An 18246-nucleotide genomic window follows, 5' to 3' on the forward strand; every position below is an offset into this window, starting at 1 on the left:
CTTAACTGACTTGCCTAGTTAAGAACAAATTCTTATTTACAATGGACGGCCAAACCCGGATGACGCTGGGCCAATTGTGCGCCACCCTATGGGACTCCCAATCATGTCCGGATGTGATACAGCCTGGATTCGAACCAGGGACCGTAGTGAAGCCTCTTGCACTGAGATGCTGCGCCACTCAGGAGCTTATATGGTCCAACCCATTCAGAAAAGTTGCAGCTGGATAATAACTAAAATGATTCTATATGTTGCCAGTAACATGGACATTTCTATCTGAATGTTCTGTAATGAATGTTAAGACACTGGTTTATTCAAAGTACAGCTCTGTTGACAAACATGTTACTAAGCAACCAACAAATTCTTAATTTCTCACGTCCAAGATAGAAAAATGCAACAGGCGGCAAGATGCATTCTTGAATAATCCAACACTTTACTTTAAAAATGGAACGTAATAGTACACAACATATTGGTGAGATGGAAACATGATTACTTGATGGTGATGTTAATGATGCTGATGTCTTCGTAAGGTTTGTCTGTTTTAGGGTTGACTTTGAGGTTGGAGATCCGCTGAACCACCTCCATTCCTTTGGCACTCCTTCCAAACACGGTGTGTTTGTTGTCTAGCCAGGGCTGTAAAGACAAGTAGGGAGAGATGTTCACTTAGGTTTATTTGAACATCTTTGTACATAATGCAGAAATGTACAATACTTGACAAAACAGGGATAAAACGAGAAAGTAAAAGATCAGACTTCAGAGAGTGAAGAGTTACCGTGGGCACGACGGTGATGAAGAACTGTGATCCGTTGGTGCCGGGGCCTCCGTTGGCCATACTGAGTGTGTAGGGCCGGTCGTGTCTCAGCGTGGCATGGAACTCATCCTCAAACTCCCCTCCCCAGATACTCTCCCCTCCCATGCCCGTCCCTGTAGGGTCCCCTGTCTGGATCATGAAGCCCTGGGTGGAGAGGAAAGAGAACAGTCAAAACATAGTCTGTCACATCTTGTGATTCAGTTCCTACTACAAAGTCAAAACAATGAGCAGTGATTGAAATGTCCTACCTTGATGACGCGGTGGAATATGTGGCCATTGAAATAACCATTTCTGCTGTGAACACAGAAGTTCTCCACTGTTTTGGGACACCTGAGATACATAAAGTAGTCTATAAACATAAGTAAAATTGTCCAATAAAATATATCATAATTGCAAAACTGTATAGGTTCTGAGGAAAGTTAACAGACAGAACCCATGGCATTGTAAATGGAAAGGAAGCCCACTAAAACAACAGAGGGTGACCTACTCGACAGGGAACAGTTTGATGTGGATGTCTCCCATGGTGGTGTGGATGATAGCGCTGTCTGACACCCTCTTGGGCCCCTCTGCCTGGGTAGCAGCCATCACCTCCTCCTTAGACGGCTTCTCGTTGAACACGTCTCTGTCCGACTCGGCACTTTTAGTGTCCTCCGGCTCCCTCTTGGAGAACTACCAAGACAAAAGAAGGAATAGTTACAAAAATCCTGAGGAAATTATGTAATGCGGGTGAAAATATGGCAAAGAATGAAGCAATAAGGCACGAGGGGGTGTGGTATATGGCTGGTATAAGGGCTGTACTTATGCACAACGCATCGCAGAGTGCCTGGACACAGCCCGTGACCATATACCACAAACCCACGAGGAGCCGTATTGCTATTATAAACTGGTTACCAACGTAATTAAAGCAGTAAAAATAAATGTTTTGTCATACCCGTGGTATACAGTCTGATATACCACAGCTTTCAACCAATCAGCATTCAGGGCTTGAACCACCCAGTTTATAATAACAAATAAATAGCAGTACTTCAAGGGAGCAAAATGTAATAGACCATTTCTCTTTTGGACGGGCTACAATTGCCCTGCAGGGACAAATAAAGTTGATTACCATGTAGAAGCGGTTCTTCTTGAAAGCAGTACAGAAGATGGTGGGGTCTGGCATTGTGCTCTGCAGGGCCGGGTTGTCTGATGCCTTCATCTCGATGGTGGGAGCTGTATTGCATGCCTTGGCAACCCCCTGGAACAGGCTCAGCTTCACCACACGAATGTTCTCTAGCTTCCCCAGGATACGTACACACCTGAACACACATGGGTGGGAAATAAAAACATGTTAGACTAATGCTCTCGTCACTTTCACAAGACAAAGGGGTTTCATGAAAACATTGTTGGGGCAAGGGTTAGAGACAGTCCACAACCCTGGCCCTGGAGAGCAACAGTGTGTGCAAAATGTTGTTTCCATCCAGCCTTAAAACATCTGATTCAACTAATTAACTTATCATCAAGAGCTTGATAAGTTGAATGAGTGTTTTTTTTTGGTGCAAAAAGCCTGCTCTCCCTGTAGCTCTCCGTGGCTGACACCCACTGTGTTTTTAGAGGATATTACTGTCTTAAGTCCATTTTGACCATTTAAATGCTACCTGTTGGTCTCCACATTGATGACCTTGATGCCCAGCATGGTTCCGTAGAGGACAAAGTGACCCGTCTCATCAAAGATGATGTTGGTCAGCCTGATGCCATCCACTTTCTCCAGTTCCCTCTCCACCGCCATCCTCCGACCAAACTCCATGTCTGGCAGCTGTTGCTTCATTTGCTGCAGCTCTGTGAACTTCTACAGGATCAGGTCAGAGATGGGCCATGATGAGAGAAATTAGCACAGTTCAGATAAATGCACTGGGGAAATGTGGGAAACGGTGATAAATTATAACAAGATGTAGCACAGTTTATTAATAGCAATATGAAATAAAGTCCTGACTCTGAAAGTTGGAAACTTACCGATAACGACTCATCAAACACCCTCATCAGTTTTCCCGTCAGGAAGCGGAAGATCCTGACTTTCCTGTCGGTTGCGATGGTAGCCATCTTCTTCCCGTCGTGGGAGAAGGCCAGGCTGGTGGGGTAGGTTTTGTTTTTGGCAAACTCATAAAGGTCTGTGTCAGTCTTATACTGCCAGTCCACGTGCCTGGGGAATTTGAACTCGCTGGGGAGGCCGGTCCAATACTCCAGCATTCCAGCCTTGTCTGCGGAGACGATAACCCTGTATCTAGGGTTGAGGCGGATCTGGGACAGCGGAGAGGAGTGCATCTTGTCGAAGGTGTGGAGCTTCTCATTGCTTCCTCGTCCATCATAGACGAAGATCTTCCCAGTGGATTTCTCTGAGCAGGCCACGCAGCAGATGGCATCGCCTGGGTTGTAGATCCACTCACACTGGCCAGGGTGGAAACTACACAACACACAGAGCAGAGGAATGGCAGATCAACTAGGAATAAAATATGTGCTGTAGCTTTATAACTCGTATGGTGTTTTTGAAGTGGGAGAAGGGATATATTTTGGCTTTAAGAAAACAAGCTAAATTGCTAAACGTTTCACCTTTAAAAACAATAAGCAAAAGATGCAAACTCACCCCAGCTTCAGCATGTTGATCATGTCAAAGTTGACCACATCAAAGACTTTCATGGCCTGGTCGTCCCCAACAGAACAGAATAGAGCTCCATCAGCACTGACAGAAATACACTCTATAACTCCTGTAACACATAGAACAAGAATAACAGTGAATTTTAGCCTTGAAATTACATTTCAGTCTATCTAAAGCCCAGTCTGAGGTTGCATAAAGATACATGTTAATTCATACAGAGGCATTATTCGTACCAAGATGACTGCGGAAGTGTTTGACAAACTCTACCCCCTCATCTTCTTTCTTTTTCCAGAACTTCACATGGCCGTCCTGACTGGCTGTGATGATGAAATCTGTCCTGGAAATGAAAATAATACAAGAGTTTATGAGGCAGACTGATCACCATTGGTGTGTGTGTAACATTTGGCATCCAGGAAAACACAAATCAATGTACCAGGAAGTAAACAAATCAGCAAGTGAAAGTGTCTCATGCGGGACCAAGACCTGAACCACAGCCGCAGTCAAAATTGGCAATATCGTAAATATGAATGAAAACCCTAATTCAGGGTTATGCATAAGGTTACCAGTGTAGTTAAGGTTACTGCTAAGGTTAGGTTCAAAATCCGATGTTAAGAAGATCAATTGTAGACATAGGCAGGGTTTATGGCTTTGTGGCTGTGGTAATTAGTGATGACCGACAAAAGAACCATATACCTGTAGCTAGAAAACTGCAACAGCTAGTTATCGAACGTTTACAATACTTACTTGGAACAGACAATGTGCGTTATAACATCCCTATGCATGTAGCTCCTCTCGTACATGGCTGCCGATGGCAAGTTGTCCAAATACACACGTTCATACTCCAGCACTGTACGAAAACAAAACCACTATTGTTAGAAGCAATCACAATGAGAGCAACACGATTTCAGCTTTGTTCTGGGAAATTGTTTGAGCGCTAGGCACTCAGGCTAGCTTAATAGCGAGGAGCACAGAAGTTAGCACACATCCAGCAATGCAACATAGCTCGCTAGCTCAAATTGCTTTAACTCGCTGGTTAGCTTTTCCATCATAAACCTTTTCTCTTCTTGGTCTGTGTCGCTTCGCTTGGCATGGGTCCAACCCACTCCTCCTCTTCTCCAGCTTCTCCATCATCCTGATTTTCGTTTAGTTTTCGTTTCAGATCTGCGTTCTCTGTGGTGGCCGCCATATTTGCCGAATTCACTGTTTTCCCCTCGGTTTCCGTATCCGTTCACCGCGGGCTTGGAGAACAACTCAATAGCTTAATACCGCTCCCTGCAGTACAAACGTGGAATTAAAGTGCATGGCTCTGCATCTATCCTTTCTTTCATCTGCCTTTTCCATTCTGATAATTTACTTGAAAGATCAACACTTGGAAAATAAAAAGTTCAAACGGTTTGCTAATAAATCAGATAATCTACAAGCTTTCTATGTATAGAATACCTTTAATAACAAATTCCGTCAATAACAACAAAAATACTTTCAGCATTCACCAAAGTCAAACAAGTAACAGTAAATGTGGGTCCATTGTTTCATTTGTAGCAGAGGCTATATTGACCAGACCTTGAATCTGTGAAACGCGAGGGCCAGATACACTCAGTGTCTGCACCTATTACTTTCCATAGGACATAAATCATAGAACAAAATTTAAAATTAAAGTAAAAAAAAAAAACTCTAGAATATTTTATGGTAAAGTGTGTCTAAATACATTTCCATGTCTTAGTTTGATTCCTCTGTTAAATGACAGGTGCAAATACTCAGCAAATCTGTCCCTAAATGTTCCATCTTCTCAATCAGTGTCAGAGGACCTGCTAGAGCTGTCAGATGAGGAAGAATCATGTTTCTTCTTCTGCTTCTTCTTGTGACGTTCCTTCTTTTCCTTCTTGCCCTTTTTCTTGTGGCTTTTGTGTTTCTTTCTCTTCTTGCTCTCTTCTTCGTCACTTGATGAAAAGGACCTGCAAAAAATGACAACTTCCACAGTTATTAAACATACAACACCACTAATAATAGGCATAATTATTTATCACAGATACTGGAATTAGAAGACAATGTGACGTACCTCTTCCTTTCAGACTTTCTGTCTTTACTTTTCCTCCTCTTGTGTTTAATTTTCCTGGTGTCCTCCTGGGAACCTACAGCAATCAGGACAAATACACAAAACCATTCAGACAAAAAAAAAAACACTTGAATAAAAGTGAACGTAACACAGGTGATGAAGCCAAGACTAGGTCATATAACTGTGTATGTTATAACAGAGTAATACAGCAGTGCTAAGTCTTATAACATAACTATTGTTCTGTTGTTTGTGGAACAAGCTTCAAAATGTTCTTAAATGTGATGTTTTGGTGCCTCTAAGACAATTCAGAAAGCTGATTGAGGAGCTTATTACTGATGAATGTGTTTGTTTTTTTATGGCCGTGTTTTTCTTTCTGCTGGCATTTTGATGTGTGTATTTTCTGTAATTCAGGGCTTATCTGCAAAAGAGACCGTGGTCTCAGTACTGAGAAAATAAAGGTTAAATTAAAAATATATATTTTAAAAATTGTCTGTTGTACTGTATTGACCTTTTGAGTCTTTTCCTCCCCGGCCCAGCTTGTCATTAGGCAGATCCTCCTGCTCGTCCTCCGTACTCTCTTCGCTGCTTGTACTGCTCACGTCCAGGACAATGTCTTTCCGGGGGTCCACACGCACAAAGTTACGGCACTCGAACGTCAGGTGGCCCGCTGATGAAATGACAAGGGTAGAGAAGAGAGTAATGAAGGGAAGTACTTTAGAGAGCAGCTGTATCTAGCACAGTATGCTTATGACAAACAACATCTCCACTTCGCTGATCCTCAACACTGGGGCCCCACAAGGGTGTGTGCTCAGCCCCCGCCTGTACTCCCTGTTCACCCATGACTGCGTGGCCATGCACGCCTCCAACTCAATCATCAAGTTTGCGGACGACACAACAGTAGTGGGCTTGATTACCAACAACGACGAGACAGCCTACAGGGAGGAGGTGAGGACACTCAGAGTGTGGTGTCAGGAAAACAACCTCTCACTCAAGGTCAACAAAACAAAGGAGATGATCGTGGACTTCAGGAAACAGCAGAGGGAGCACCCCCCTATCCACATCGATGAGACAGCAGTGAAGAAGGTGGAAAGTTTTAAGTTCCTTGGCGTACACATCACAGACAAACTGAAATGGTCCACCCACACAGACAGCGTGGTGAAGGTGCAATAGCGCCTCGTCAAATTTGGCTTGTCACAAACCCTAAAACAAACCCTAAAACTTTTACAGATGCACAATTGAGAGCATCCTGTTAAGCTGTATCACCGCCTGGTACGGCAACTGCACCACCCACAACAGAAAGGCTCTCCAGAGGGTGGTGCGGTCTGCACAACGCATCACCGGGGGCAAACTACCTGCCTTCCTGGACACCTACAGCACCCGATGTTACAGGAAGGCCAAAAGGATCATCAAGGACAACAACCTACCAAGCCACTGCCTGTTCACCCCTCTACCATCCAGAAGGCGAGGTCAGTACAGGTGCATCAAAGCTGAGACCGCAAGACTGAAAAACAGCTTCTATCTCAAGGCCATCAGACTGTTAAACAGCCATCACTAACACAAAGAGACTGCTGCCTACATACAGACTTGAAATCATTGGCCACTTTAATAAATGGATCACTAGTCACTTTAATAATGCCACTTTAATAATCTTTACATATATTGCATTACTCATCTCATATGTATATACTGTATTTTATACCATCTATTGCATCTTGCCTATGCCGCTCGGTCATCGCTCATCCATAAATGTATATATTCTTATTCCATCCCTTTACTTAGATTTGTGTGTATAAATTAGTTGTTGTGGAATTGTTAGATTAGATAACTTGTTAGACATTACTGCACTGTCGGGACTAGAACACAAGCATTTCGCTTCACTCGCAATAACATCTGCTAACCATGTGTATGTGACCAATAAAATGTGATCTGACACACTCAGGGGTCAGGGGTCAGCAAAGACCATGTTGTAACTGTATTCACAAGGCTTGAATATGTAGAGTTAGAGACATGATATAAGCAATGAAGATTACTTACGATAACCACATTTCTTACACCCAGCTCTGATGTCCTTATTGGGACCTGCAAATTAAGTGAGAAATCAAATCATTTAGAAATGTAACAACTTCTTGCTTTGTTGTTGTGTAGCAAAAACGTAGGCCTGTAACGTTATATTCCACGCCTAAAATAATTGGATTCCTTCTATGATTTACATTGAGACTAGCTATAGCATAACACAACTATTATCAAATGAATAGGGAAGCTAAACTGCCATACACAAACTATTATCGAAATAACTTTAGCTAGCTATCTAAACATTGAGCACAATCATGCTAGCTAATCAGAGGCTAGCTAACCTAGCCGTCCATAAATTCCATAAAAAAGGCAACTATTCGATAGTTAGGCTATAGCTAGCTAACTCCAATTGCCATTCTAATATGACATCCGATTAGTTTTAAGTTGGATCAAACATACCTGATGCAGCCATTATCACACTTGATTGACAAAAACCTTGTTGCGTTCATAAACTTCAAACCATAAAGTTCCCAGTGGGTCCTCTACAAAATAGCTCCTGTAGGAAATATCAACGGGTTAGTTCCCTGTAACGTCTTTGGTAAAACCGCATTTTGAGCGGATTTCACTCACTACTTGAGAAATAATTATAATTTACTAGTATTTGTGACTCTCTTCTTTTTCATATATATTTCATAATGAGGGGTTTCTTGATATAAATGTGCAAGCCTCCTTCAAGCTCATTTATGTTCTGTGCGATGTTTTAGTGGGATTGTTTACAATGTAACACACGGACCACATTTTTTTTGAAGAATATGAAAATAATGATTCATCTATATTTTAACAGATTTGTGTAATTACGTGATTTTCCTACAAATATGTAATAATAGTTCGTTACTATTTGAAAAATATCACCCACGAACTAATATTAGGGAAAAACGCTTCCAAGCATTGACTTGGCAAATATCCTTCACCCCCATTGACTCGAGGTAAATAAAACACCCATGATTAAATAACATGGCGGTTGACAGTAATCTGGGTTAGCAAGAAATGTAGACATTCATCTCTACATCTTTGCAAACCACTTAGTGCTGAATTCTCGAAAAAAAAAGTAAATTAGCTATCTATTCTACTGCTGAAAAAACAACGGATTCCCGGTTTCTAGTTGTTCATTGATCTCAACGACAGAATGAGCAACATCTACATTCAAGAGCCTCCATCAAATGGAAAGGTGAGCGCGAGCATTTGTTCCCCTGGTGACACTTATTAATATCTCACTGTCACGACAATGGCTTGCATGATAAAGTGATCATTCAGAACAAATTATCTTTGTCTAGAAACCCGACATTGAATTGCATTGAATCGTACGTTGGGCAGATATGAGCGTTTGTATCAGGAAAGTTTACTCTTACGATCTCTACAAGCCAGATTGTTAAATACCCGTTGTCTGTGCAGTTCGGACTTTTGGCGGTAGGGGATTTGAGACAATATATCACAGGAAGGAATAATTACATCAAATGTTCAAAGCGCTGGTAGTACGTTCAGATTTCTATCACCTGAATTATATGCACAATATAAAATGCACGAGATGCATGCGTACTTGCCTAGCTCGTGCACCTGTTTACATGGTTCTGCTAGAAATCTGAACCAGCACTTTGAAAAGTTGATGTAATTATACTTTCCTGTGATTTATTGTCTCACATCCCTACCAAAAGGACCAACTGTATGGACAACAGGTAAACTAAGTTAAAATATCATTCCATAGAGTGGTGCCAGAGTTCATTGTCCAAGGAGGAGATCCCACAGGCACCTGGACGGTGGAGAGTCCCATCTATGGACGGCAGTTCAAGGTTAACCTTCACTGTCTCATCACCTCATTATCTCGGATCATGTTCAATCCCCCCAAAAGATAAGACTAGACATAAACAGAACTCTTCTACTTGGAACCTTTGCCAACTCACCCAAACTACTGCTACTAATGATGAAACTGTTTTTGTTTTTCTGTTGGTTCTGTCCCACATTCTCAGGATGAGTTCCACTCCAGACTGCACTTCAACAGATGAGGCCTGGTTGCCATGGCCAATGCAGGGCCCCATGACAACGGCAGCCAGTTCTTCTTCACCCTTGGCCGGGCAGATGAGCTCAACAACAAACACACCATCTTTGGAAAGGTAAAACGCCAAAAGAAGAAGATCCATGCATGTTGTAAATCTTTTAGTATGCAGCATTTGTAATCTGAGCCAACTCAGTTGTAATTGCAGCAAACAGATTCTAGAAGCCATCTTTTCCTGTAAATGAATCTTCCTTTCCTCAATACAGGTGATACAATGTACAACATGCTCAGGTTAGCAGAAGTGGAATGTGATCAGGAGGAAAGACATTTAAATCCACACAAGTTACGAACCACTGACGTACGGGTTGGGTTTACATCACACTATAGTATTTTAGCACTTTGACCATTCATTTGTTCCAATTCCGCCAGACTTTGTTTCCTTAAATCTTCTCTGCAGGTGTTACATTCTCCTTTTGATGACATCATTCCACGTGAAACAAAAAAATCCCAAAAGGATGAAGACAAAAAATAGGGCAAGAAATCTGTCCAAAGCAACAGTGTTTAATTTACTATTATACACACTTTCTCTGCTCCTCACTCTCAATCTGTTGCTGACTTGGAAGCGTGGCACTGTAGTTATGAACGGTCGACCATACTTGTTTTGTCAGGAACTTTAGTCTGTTGTCATTCGGAGAGGAAGCTGAGGAGGAAGAGGAGATGGTAACTCAAGTCAGCCAGGTAATTATAACATGACCTGTGTTATTCTTATTCTGCACTTCAAATCAAGCGCGCCATCTTATGTATTGTGTCACCCATTCTTTGTCTGTCAGATATATACACACACCTTGTTTCTTTTCATCCAGACACTGAAGGGGAAAAGCAAAAGCAGTCATGACCTGCTGAAGGATGATCCACTGCTTAGCTCTGTCCCCACAGTCAACAAGTCAGTACACTAAGATCTAGTACAGACACCATGTTCTGCTGCCTCAACTTATCTTGTTTTGACAATGAATTAAATTCATGCGTTAATATATTATTTATTTGAATCTATTTGTCTTGTTATTGAAGGAGAAAAGCCAAGGTGCAGCTGGAGAAGCAGCAGAGTTATGCTCTTATTCCTTCATGTTATCTGCTCAATCAAGACCAAATGCATCACATTATATTGCATTCCATTCAACTTGTTGGAAAACACATTTTCTCTGAGTGTTCTCCATTCTTTCTCTCATCTCTCTCTCACATTCTCTTGTGTTCAGGGAGAGGATGATGAGGCTGCGGAGGGAGATGCGGATGGCGATGAAAAGGAGTATGACTCTGAGAGGGAGGAAATGAGTGAGAGGATCTCTAAGAAGATGGAGGAGAAGAAGAGTACAGACCCCAGTGAGGAGGACAGAGGGAAGAGGACCAACCGCAGGTTGATTACACAAAAATGATATACCATCCACAGCATAGCCTAAATGCCTTTTACACACCTCTTTTTAATTTGGGGAATGTTTTCTCACATGTTACGCTATAATAGCATTGTTTACGTTACTTGTTCATCAGAGTTTATGCCACTTTTTCTTAAAGGCCCAATGCAGCTGTTTTTATATTATTATCAAATAATTTCTGGATAACAGTTAAGTACCTTACTAGCTAGGTTTCCATCCAATTGTCGACAGATTTTTATGCATAAAAACAATATTTTCCCACCAGAGATGTGTTTCTGTCAAATTGACTTGTTGCAGATTAAAGGCTGTATGTGATGATATAGTGCACATAAAAATACCTTTTGCGGTTAAATTTCCATTTACCCAAGATTTTTTAAAATTCTATTGCATTTTCAACTCTACTGATGGGTTTTCTCAAAATATGCTCTGTTATATAGTGAGTATGCCCACTCTGGTATTGGCATGTAAACTCTAGCCAAAAGCTCACAAATACTCTACCTGTATAGCCTGCATGGGATTATTATGGACAAAGGAGCAAGATTATTTTTATTTGTCAAACGACAGCCAAGCATCGACGGTCATGTCACCAGAATAAGACCCTCAATATTTATTGGAAAGGTGCATCAAGCTCATCACCTTGCACTTTCACCACCTTGTGACGTTCATTACTGACTTCATCTGTAGCCTAATAAACTGCAGGCTTTCCTGAGTCGTGGTGGGAGGACCACACATGTCATTGCGTGACTCCAAGTTTACTTCGAAATTTATGGTTATTATATCAATATTTGCGCATAAAAGCGTTTCAACTGACATTTCTTGCATATTAATTTTACAGACGCAAAAAGATCCCACCTTGTCTAGCGTGTTTTGTCGACATTTGGAAAGTTTACCGAAACATTGTCTGTTTCTATTAGGCCTGTCGTAAAAAATATATATATTCGACATGTACTTTTATTTGTAAAAAAAAATAATTGCCCATTCACCACCACCCCTCTTCTGAGGACAAATTTAATTGATCTTTTGCTCGACATGCAATTTGCTCGTATTAAAAGGTTGTATGGAAACCTGGTTTGTGTAATAGATTTCCATTAAAATGGGCAAAAATGTTTTTTTAGCAAATAACTATTTCTCAGGCAAGAATTTTGCTAGGACTGTCAGAGTTTTCTGTGGGAAAAAGAAAATGGAAAACTAGCTGTCATGGGCAAACGTTTTGACCTTTTTTATTATTGGTCAGCAACAAGAAATAACACTGATCACATTTTTTTCACACTTTTCCAGTGTTAGTTTCATCAGCTCTTACACAATATGACACTGAATTTTGAGTGCATTGGGCCTTTAACTGCTACATTTCTTATAAGACAGCTGACTAGGTAACCAACAAGTGGCGCTATTGTACAAGAGAAAGTGATGTCAAATCAGTGGTACAGAGGCAGTTGTAATTCTGTAGACTAGCCAGGCTGAGGTGCTGTTGTACTGCGTAGACCTATGGCGTAGACATGGGAGCCCAGTCTGACAGGTTGGTTCAGTTCACAAGGAAATCAGCCATGAAAGACAGATCGTTTCATTTGATCTTTTCTAACAAAAATAGGTGTTCTTCAAAGGAATCTTGTGATAAATGTTATGATGCAGTATTACTGAACACACAGAAATAGATTGAATAGAACTAATAATAGACTTGAATGGGGAAGCCTGTTCTATTCATTCTATGACTGAAAATACCAGCGGTCCTCTTCATAGAAATACAACAGTGTAGTTCAGCAGCTTTGCAGTAATGGCATTGGGCATCATTAATCCGATGGACAGGCTGTACTGTAGGCTGCATGCCGACACTGATAACTCAACAATGACTCCTCACTCTCCACATTTAACATTTTAACTTATGCAGAGCGACTCAGGGTTCAGACACTCCAGTAGCGTTTGCTGGCCGAGAGTACTGAGCACCTCTGAACAGAGTGCGTCTGTCATTTTGCCCCCATTTTTAAATAGAGAATCTGTCAAACATGTTGGCTGTAAGACGTCTACAGCGGGTGATTCCTAAAACGCTGTGCTGAACGATCGGCAGACAATCTCTAGATCCACATTTGGTGCGATGTGTGCGATCCTTTACAGTTAGCTACACTACTGTAGTAGTGTCCAAGATAATCCAAGATAATAGTCCAAGATAGTCCAAGATGATTACAATGACAAACACCATATCTGATTGATTGAACACTATCTGTTGTAAAAGTACACACTAACATTTTAAATACAGTGACTTTTTGGTGACCATGAATGAATCAGAGGGTTGGCGGTACTGATGCTAGGGTGTTGATGAGGACTAGTGACACCCTGTCAGCCAAGCAGAACCCCCACCTCCCCTGCTGTTGCTGCTAACACACACACCTCGGGCCACTGGCCCCACATCAATGAACCCGGCCTGTCCACTGCAGCCAGTTCCTGCTAGGTGAAAGAGAAATGCTGGCACCCACACTACATGACTTACCCTGCTGTAGTCGAGAGGATGGGAGGGGGGCACGAGACCGAGAGAAGGGAGGGAGAGTCGGGTAGAGAACCATTGTGACAGTTTTTGTAACCTAGATTGAAAAGATGCATCACAGACCTCGAGTCCATTGTCCAAAATCAGTTGCTGAGAGAATCCTGTAATCCGTGTCGTAATCTCACAATACCACTGTGCAGATTTCCATACAACAGCAGCTTTATCAGAAACTCTTATCTAGCTGCGAGTTGTTTTGCCTCTTAACCCCAATGGGATAAGGATTCGGCCCTGCCAGTCAGCTGTACGTGTGACTGACAGGTAGGCCAACCCTAACAGACTAGGGTATATTAAACACAAGTGTAGATTGTTTGACTGTAGACCTGTACCCCAGCACTGTGGTTTGTGTTGGCACAGAATCAAAGAGGAGGCTGGTCGGTACAGTACAGTGTTGGGCCTGGGACAAAGGGGCAATTGTTGTAGAGCAGATCTCCTCTCCTGTCTCTCTCGCTCTCTGAGATATTGTTTTAGACCACAAAGGTGTATTTTATTGTTTGGTCCACCGAGTTATTCCTTTATGCTCAATTGCAGGGGGTAAAACTGAAGGACAGTTGTGTGTGTGTGGTGTGAAAATTAGGAATCTCACTGAAAAACAAAAATATATTTCACATCTACACAAAACGTCTTTACCGTATTGCCAGGCAATTGTTTCCCATAGTTGCCAAGTGACCAGACAACATTTCATTTACCTCATCAAGTGACGTAATCAGTCTGAGGTGTGTGCTATTTTCACAAGAGAGGCCATCATAATACAGTATATATTTACTATGACCAAATTGAAATTGAAGAGGGAACCCCAATTTGGTCCTGTATGTTACAGGAGAGATGAATAAACCTCTCTAGATACTCACACTGCTGGTGGGGTGCAAACAGTATTTAATGTGAATTTAAAAAGCCTTTATCAAACTTACAACACAGATAGTGCCAGACGTGTCCCCCTGCTTAAGCCAGTACATGTCCAGGCCAGTCTGAAGTTTGCTAGAGAGCATTTGGATGATCCAGAAGAAGATTGGGAGAATGTCATATGGTCAGATGAAACCAAAATATAACTTTTTGGTAAAAACTCAACTTGTTGTGTTTGGAGGACAAAGAATGCTGAGTTGCATCCAAAGAACACCATACCTACTGTGAAGCATGGGGGTGGAAACATCCTGCTTTGGGGCTGTTCTTCTGCAAAGGGACCAGGACGACTGATCCGTGTAAAGGAAAGAAAGAATGGGGCCATGTATCGTGAGATTTTGAGTGAAAAGGGCATTGAAGATGAAACGTGGCTGGGTCTTTCAGCATGACAATGATCCCAAACACACTGCCCGGGCAATGAAGGAGTGGCTTCGTAAGAAGCATTTCAAGGTCCTGGAGTGGCCTAGCCAGTCTCCAGATCTCAACCCCATAGAAAATCTTTGTGTTGCCCAGCAACAGCCCCAAAACATCACTGCTCTAGAGGAGATCTGCATGGAGGAATGTGTGGAGGAAGGTGTGTGAAAACCTTGTGAAGACTTACAGAAAACGTTTGACCTCTGTCATTGCCAACAAAGGGTATATAACAAAGTATTGAGATAAACTTTTGTTATTGACCAAATACTTATTTTCCACCATAATTTGCAAATAAATTCATAAAAAATCCTACAATGTGATTTTCTGGATTTTTTTTTCTCATTTTGTCTGTCATAGTTGAAGTGTACCTATGATGAAAATTACAGGCCTCTCTCATCTTTTTAAGTGAGAGAACTTGCACAATTGGTGGCTGACTAAATACTTTTTTGCCCCACTGTATATACTTATCACATCATTATCCATTATTATAAACTGGGTGGTTTGAGCCCTGATTGCTGATTGGCTGGCAGCTGTGGTATATCAGACCGTATACCACAGGTATGACACAACATTTTACTGCTTTAATTACATTGGTAACCAGTTTTTAATAGCAATAAGGCACCTCGTGGGTTTGTCCTATATGGCCAATATACCATGGCTAAGGGCTGTATCCAGGCACTCCGCAATGCGTTCTGCATAAGAACAGCCCTTAGCCATGGTATATTGGCCATATACCACACCCCCTCGTGCCTTTTATTGTTTAATTGTATATCAACCTCATGATACAGCTATATACAGAACATTTGGAAAACATCAACCACTTGATATTTTGTTACATTACAGCATTATTATAAAATCTATTAAATATTTTAGCTTTTATTTATTTATTACTCATAATACTGCATCATGACGAAGCAAAAACAGGTTTTTGGAAGTTTTTGCAAATGTATTACAAATAAAAAATGGAAATATCACATTTACATAAGTATTCAGACCCTGCACTCAGTACTTTGTTGAAGCACCTTTGGCAGCGATTACAGCCTCGTTTTCTTGGGTATGACTCTACAAGCTGAAAATAGCTGTGCAGCAATGCTCCCCATCCAACTGGACAGAGCTATAGAGGATCTGCAGAGAAGAATGGGAGAAACTCACCAAATACATGTGTGCCAAGCTTGTAGAGTCATACCCAAGAAGACTGGAGGCTGTAATCACTGTCAAATGTGCTTCAACAAAGTACTGAGTGCAGGGTCTGAATACTTATGTAATTGTCATATCAGTTTTTTCTAACCTTCTGTAACCTGTTTTTGCTTTGTCATTATGGGGTATTGTATGTGTGTGTGTGTGTGTGTGTGTGTGTGTGTGTGTGTGTGTGTATGTATGTGTATATATTGATGAGTGGAAAAACAATTGAATACATTTTAGAATAAGACTATAAAGTAACAAAATGTGGAAAAAGTAAAGGGGTCTGAATACTTTCCAAATGCTCTGTACATCAATCCCACTCACCTCCACAGCATTCACCAGAGAGAGATCTGAGCTCAACACCTCATCACCATTCCTATTGATTAAGTCAGGTCTCAGTCTGTATGAAGTGCCTGGGGCCTCTGCAGTAGTTTGTTTAAAAAATATATATATATTGAAGTGAATCCTAAAAGCAGGGCATGTGGTAGCCGCCACTTTTGTTAAACCCGACGGGGCATGACTGGGGAAGCAAAACGCTTCCATATGGGTCTATGTACACTATGTTGCTAACGGATAACCATGACCAGTCTTTTCCAATCTTAGTCATGGTTTAACTGAAAAATGTCTTGGTTAGGGGGTTTAAGGTGCATAGCCTGTTGAGCCAGTCCAGGGGGTGGTTTATCTCGTGTGGTGGATTGTAATCCCCCCCCCCATCAACATATTGATCACATCTTTACTAATGCTGCAGAAATTTGCTTTAAAGTAGTATCCAAATCATCGTATGTAGTGATCACAGTATAATAGCCATGTCTAGGAAAACCAAAGCTCCAAAGGCTGGGCCTAATATACTGTATAAGAGCTCATTCAATAAGTTTTGTAGTGATTCATGTGTTGATGATGTAAAGAATATTTGCTGGTGTGTAATGAGGAGCAACCAGACGCTGCTGGTCTGTGGTGTGTAATGAGGAGCAACCAGACGCTGCTGGTCTGTGGTGTGTAATGAGGAGCAACCAGACGCTGCTGGTCTGTGGTGTGTAATGAGGAGCAACCAGACGCTGCTGGTCTGTGGTGTGTAATGAGGAGCAACCAGACGCTGCTGGTCTGTGGTGTGTAATGAGGAGCAACCAGACGCTGCTGGTCTGTGGTGTGTAATGAGGAGCAACCAGACGCTGCTGGTCTGTGGTGTGTAATGAGGAGCAACCAGACGCTGCTGGTCTGTGGTGTGTAATGAGGCGCAACCAGACGCTGCTGGTCTGTGGTGTGTAATGAGGAGCAACCAGACGCTGCTGGTCTGTGGTGTGTAATGAGGCGCAACCAGACGCTGCTGGTCTGTGGTGTGTAATGAGGAGCAACCAGATGCTGCTGGTCTGTGGTGTGTAATGAGGAGCAACCAGACCCTGCACTTGACACATTTATGAAATTGCTTATTCCAGTTACAAAAAAGGACGCACCCATTTAAGAAAATGACTGTAAAAACAGTTAAATCTCCTTGGATTGATGAGGAATTTAAAAATGTTATGGTTGAGAGGGATGAGGCAAAAGGAATGGCAAATAACCGATTGGCAAACATTACTGCAAATTAAGAAATCATGTGACTAAATAAAAATAAACTATAGTATGAAACAAAGATAAAGAATGATTGTAAAAGGCTTTGGGCATCTTAAATAAAAAAAATTTGGGGGGGGAGCCAACTCGGCTCCATCGTTCATTGAATCCGATGGCTCATTCATCATAAAGCCCACTGATATTGCCAACTACTTCAATTACTTTTTCATTGGCAAGATAAGAAAGCTTAGGGATGACATGCCAGCAACAAACGCTGACACTACACATCCAAGTATATCGAACCAAATTATGAAAAACAAGCATTGTACTTTGAATTCCGTAAAGTCAGTGTGGATGAGTTTATTGTTGTCTATCAACAATGACAAACCACCGGGGTCAGACAACTTGGATGTTAAATTACTGACGATAATAGTGGACAATATTGCCACTCCTATTTACCATATCTTCAAATTAAGCCTACTAGAAAGTGTGTGACCTCAGGCCTGGAGGGAAGCAAAAGTCATTCAGCTACCTAAGAATAGTAAAGCCCCATTTACTGGCTCAAATATCTGACCAATCAGCTGGCTCAAAAAGCTGACCAATCAGCCTGTTACCAACCCTTAGTAAACTTCTGATAAAAATTGTGTTTGACCAGATACAATGCTATTTCACAGTAAACAAATTGACTACGG

At 41.6% G+C, this 18246-nt stretch overlaps 2 protein-coding genes and 1 non-coding gene across 7 annotated transcripts; 1 reads left to right on the top strand and 2 right to left on the bottom strand.

Annotated features, from left to right (window-relative positions):
- Positions 1–406: 406 nt before the first annotated feature.
- On the bottom strand, positions 407–4670 carry LOC112257448 (peptidylprolyl isomerase domain and WD repeat-containing protein 1). Its single transcript, XM_024431005.2, has 11 exons — positions 4491–4670; positions 4182–4284; positions 3671–3774; positions 3426–3546; positions 2798–3245; positions 2443–2633; positions 1914–2103; positions 1296–1477; positions 1057–1138; positions 770–952; positions 407–630 (listed from the first exon to the last, which is right to left on the bottom strand). Exons 1-11 carry the CDS (start codon positions 4621–4623, stop codon positions 487–489), a joined length of 1881 nt encoding a protein of 626 aa, XP_024286773.1. The 5' UTR covers positions 4624–4670; the 3' UTR covers positions 407–486.
- Positions 4671–4859: 189 nt separating this feature from the next.
- Positions 4860–8226, bottom strand: LOC112257449 (SREK1-interacting protein 1). Its single transcript, XM_024431006.2, has 5 exons — positions 7963–8226; positions 7525–7569; positions 5999–6157; positions 5494–5566; positions 4860–5389 (listed from the first exon to the last, which is right to left on the bottom strand). The coding sequence occupies exons 1-5, from the start codon at positions 7973–7975 to the stop codon at positions 5224–5226; spliced, it is 456 nt and encodes a 151-aa protein (XP_024286774.1). The 5' UTR covers positions 7976–8226; the 3' UTR covers positions 4860–5223.
- Positions 8227–8285: 59 nt separating this feature from the next.
- Positions 8286–11336, top strand: LOC112257450. Of its 5 annotated transcripts, XR_006084039.1 has the most exons (8): positions 8287–8731; positions 9266–9350; positions 9528–9671; positions 9820–9911; positions 10011–10291; positions 10417–10496; positions 10622–10656; positions 10807–11336. It is a non-coding gene; the product is annotated as a CWC27 spliceosome associated cyclophilin (transcript). The 5 variants fall into 5 exon arrangements; XR_006084038.1 differs by having other exon boundaries at positions 8286–8731; positions 10417–10656; XR_002954576.2 differs by having other exon boundaries at positions 8288–8731; positions 10622–11336.
- Positions 11337–18246: the final 6910 nt, after the last annotated feature.

The sequence above is a fragment of the Oncorhynchus tshawytscha genome, linkage group LG09 (assembly GCF_018296145.1).
Source record: "Oncorhynchus tshawytscha isolate Ot180627B linkage group LG09, Otsh_v2.0, whole genome shotgun sequence".
Classification (NCBI taxonomy): Eukaryota; Metazoa; Chordata; class Actinopteri; order Salmoniformes; family Salmonidae; genus Oncorhynchus; species Oncorhynchus tshawytscha.

What these genes read in the sequence shown, in the direction of transcription:
- LOC112257448 (XM_024431005.2), bottom strand. Translation starts at nt 4,623, where the DNA reads ATGGCGGCCACCACAGAGAACGCAGATCTGAAACGAAAACTAAACGAA. An exon ending in ACACTTCCGCAGTCATCTTG is followed by an intron (nt 3,547 to 3,670) that starts GTACGAATAATG and finishes TATGTGTTACAG; the next exon opens with GAGTTATAGAGTGTATTTCT. An exon ending in ATCAATGTGGAGACCAACAG is followed by an intron (nt 2,104 to 2,442) that starts GTAGCATTTAAA and finishes ATGTGTGTTCAG; the next exon opens with GTGTGTACGTATCCTGGGGA.
- LOC112257449 (XM_024431006.2), bottom strand. An exon ending in GTGTAAGAAATGTGGTTATC is followed by an intron (nt 6,158 to 7,524) that starts GTAAGTAATCTT and finishes TCATTTCATCAG; the next exon opens with CGGGCCACCTGACGTTCGAG. An exon ending in AGAAAGTCTGAAAGGAAGAG is followed by an intron (nt 5,390 to 5,493) that starts GTACGTCACATT and finishes CATTTTTTGCAG; the next exon opens with GTCCTTTTCATCAAGTGACG.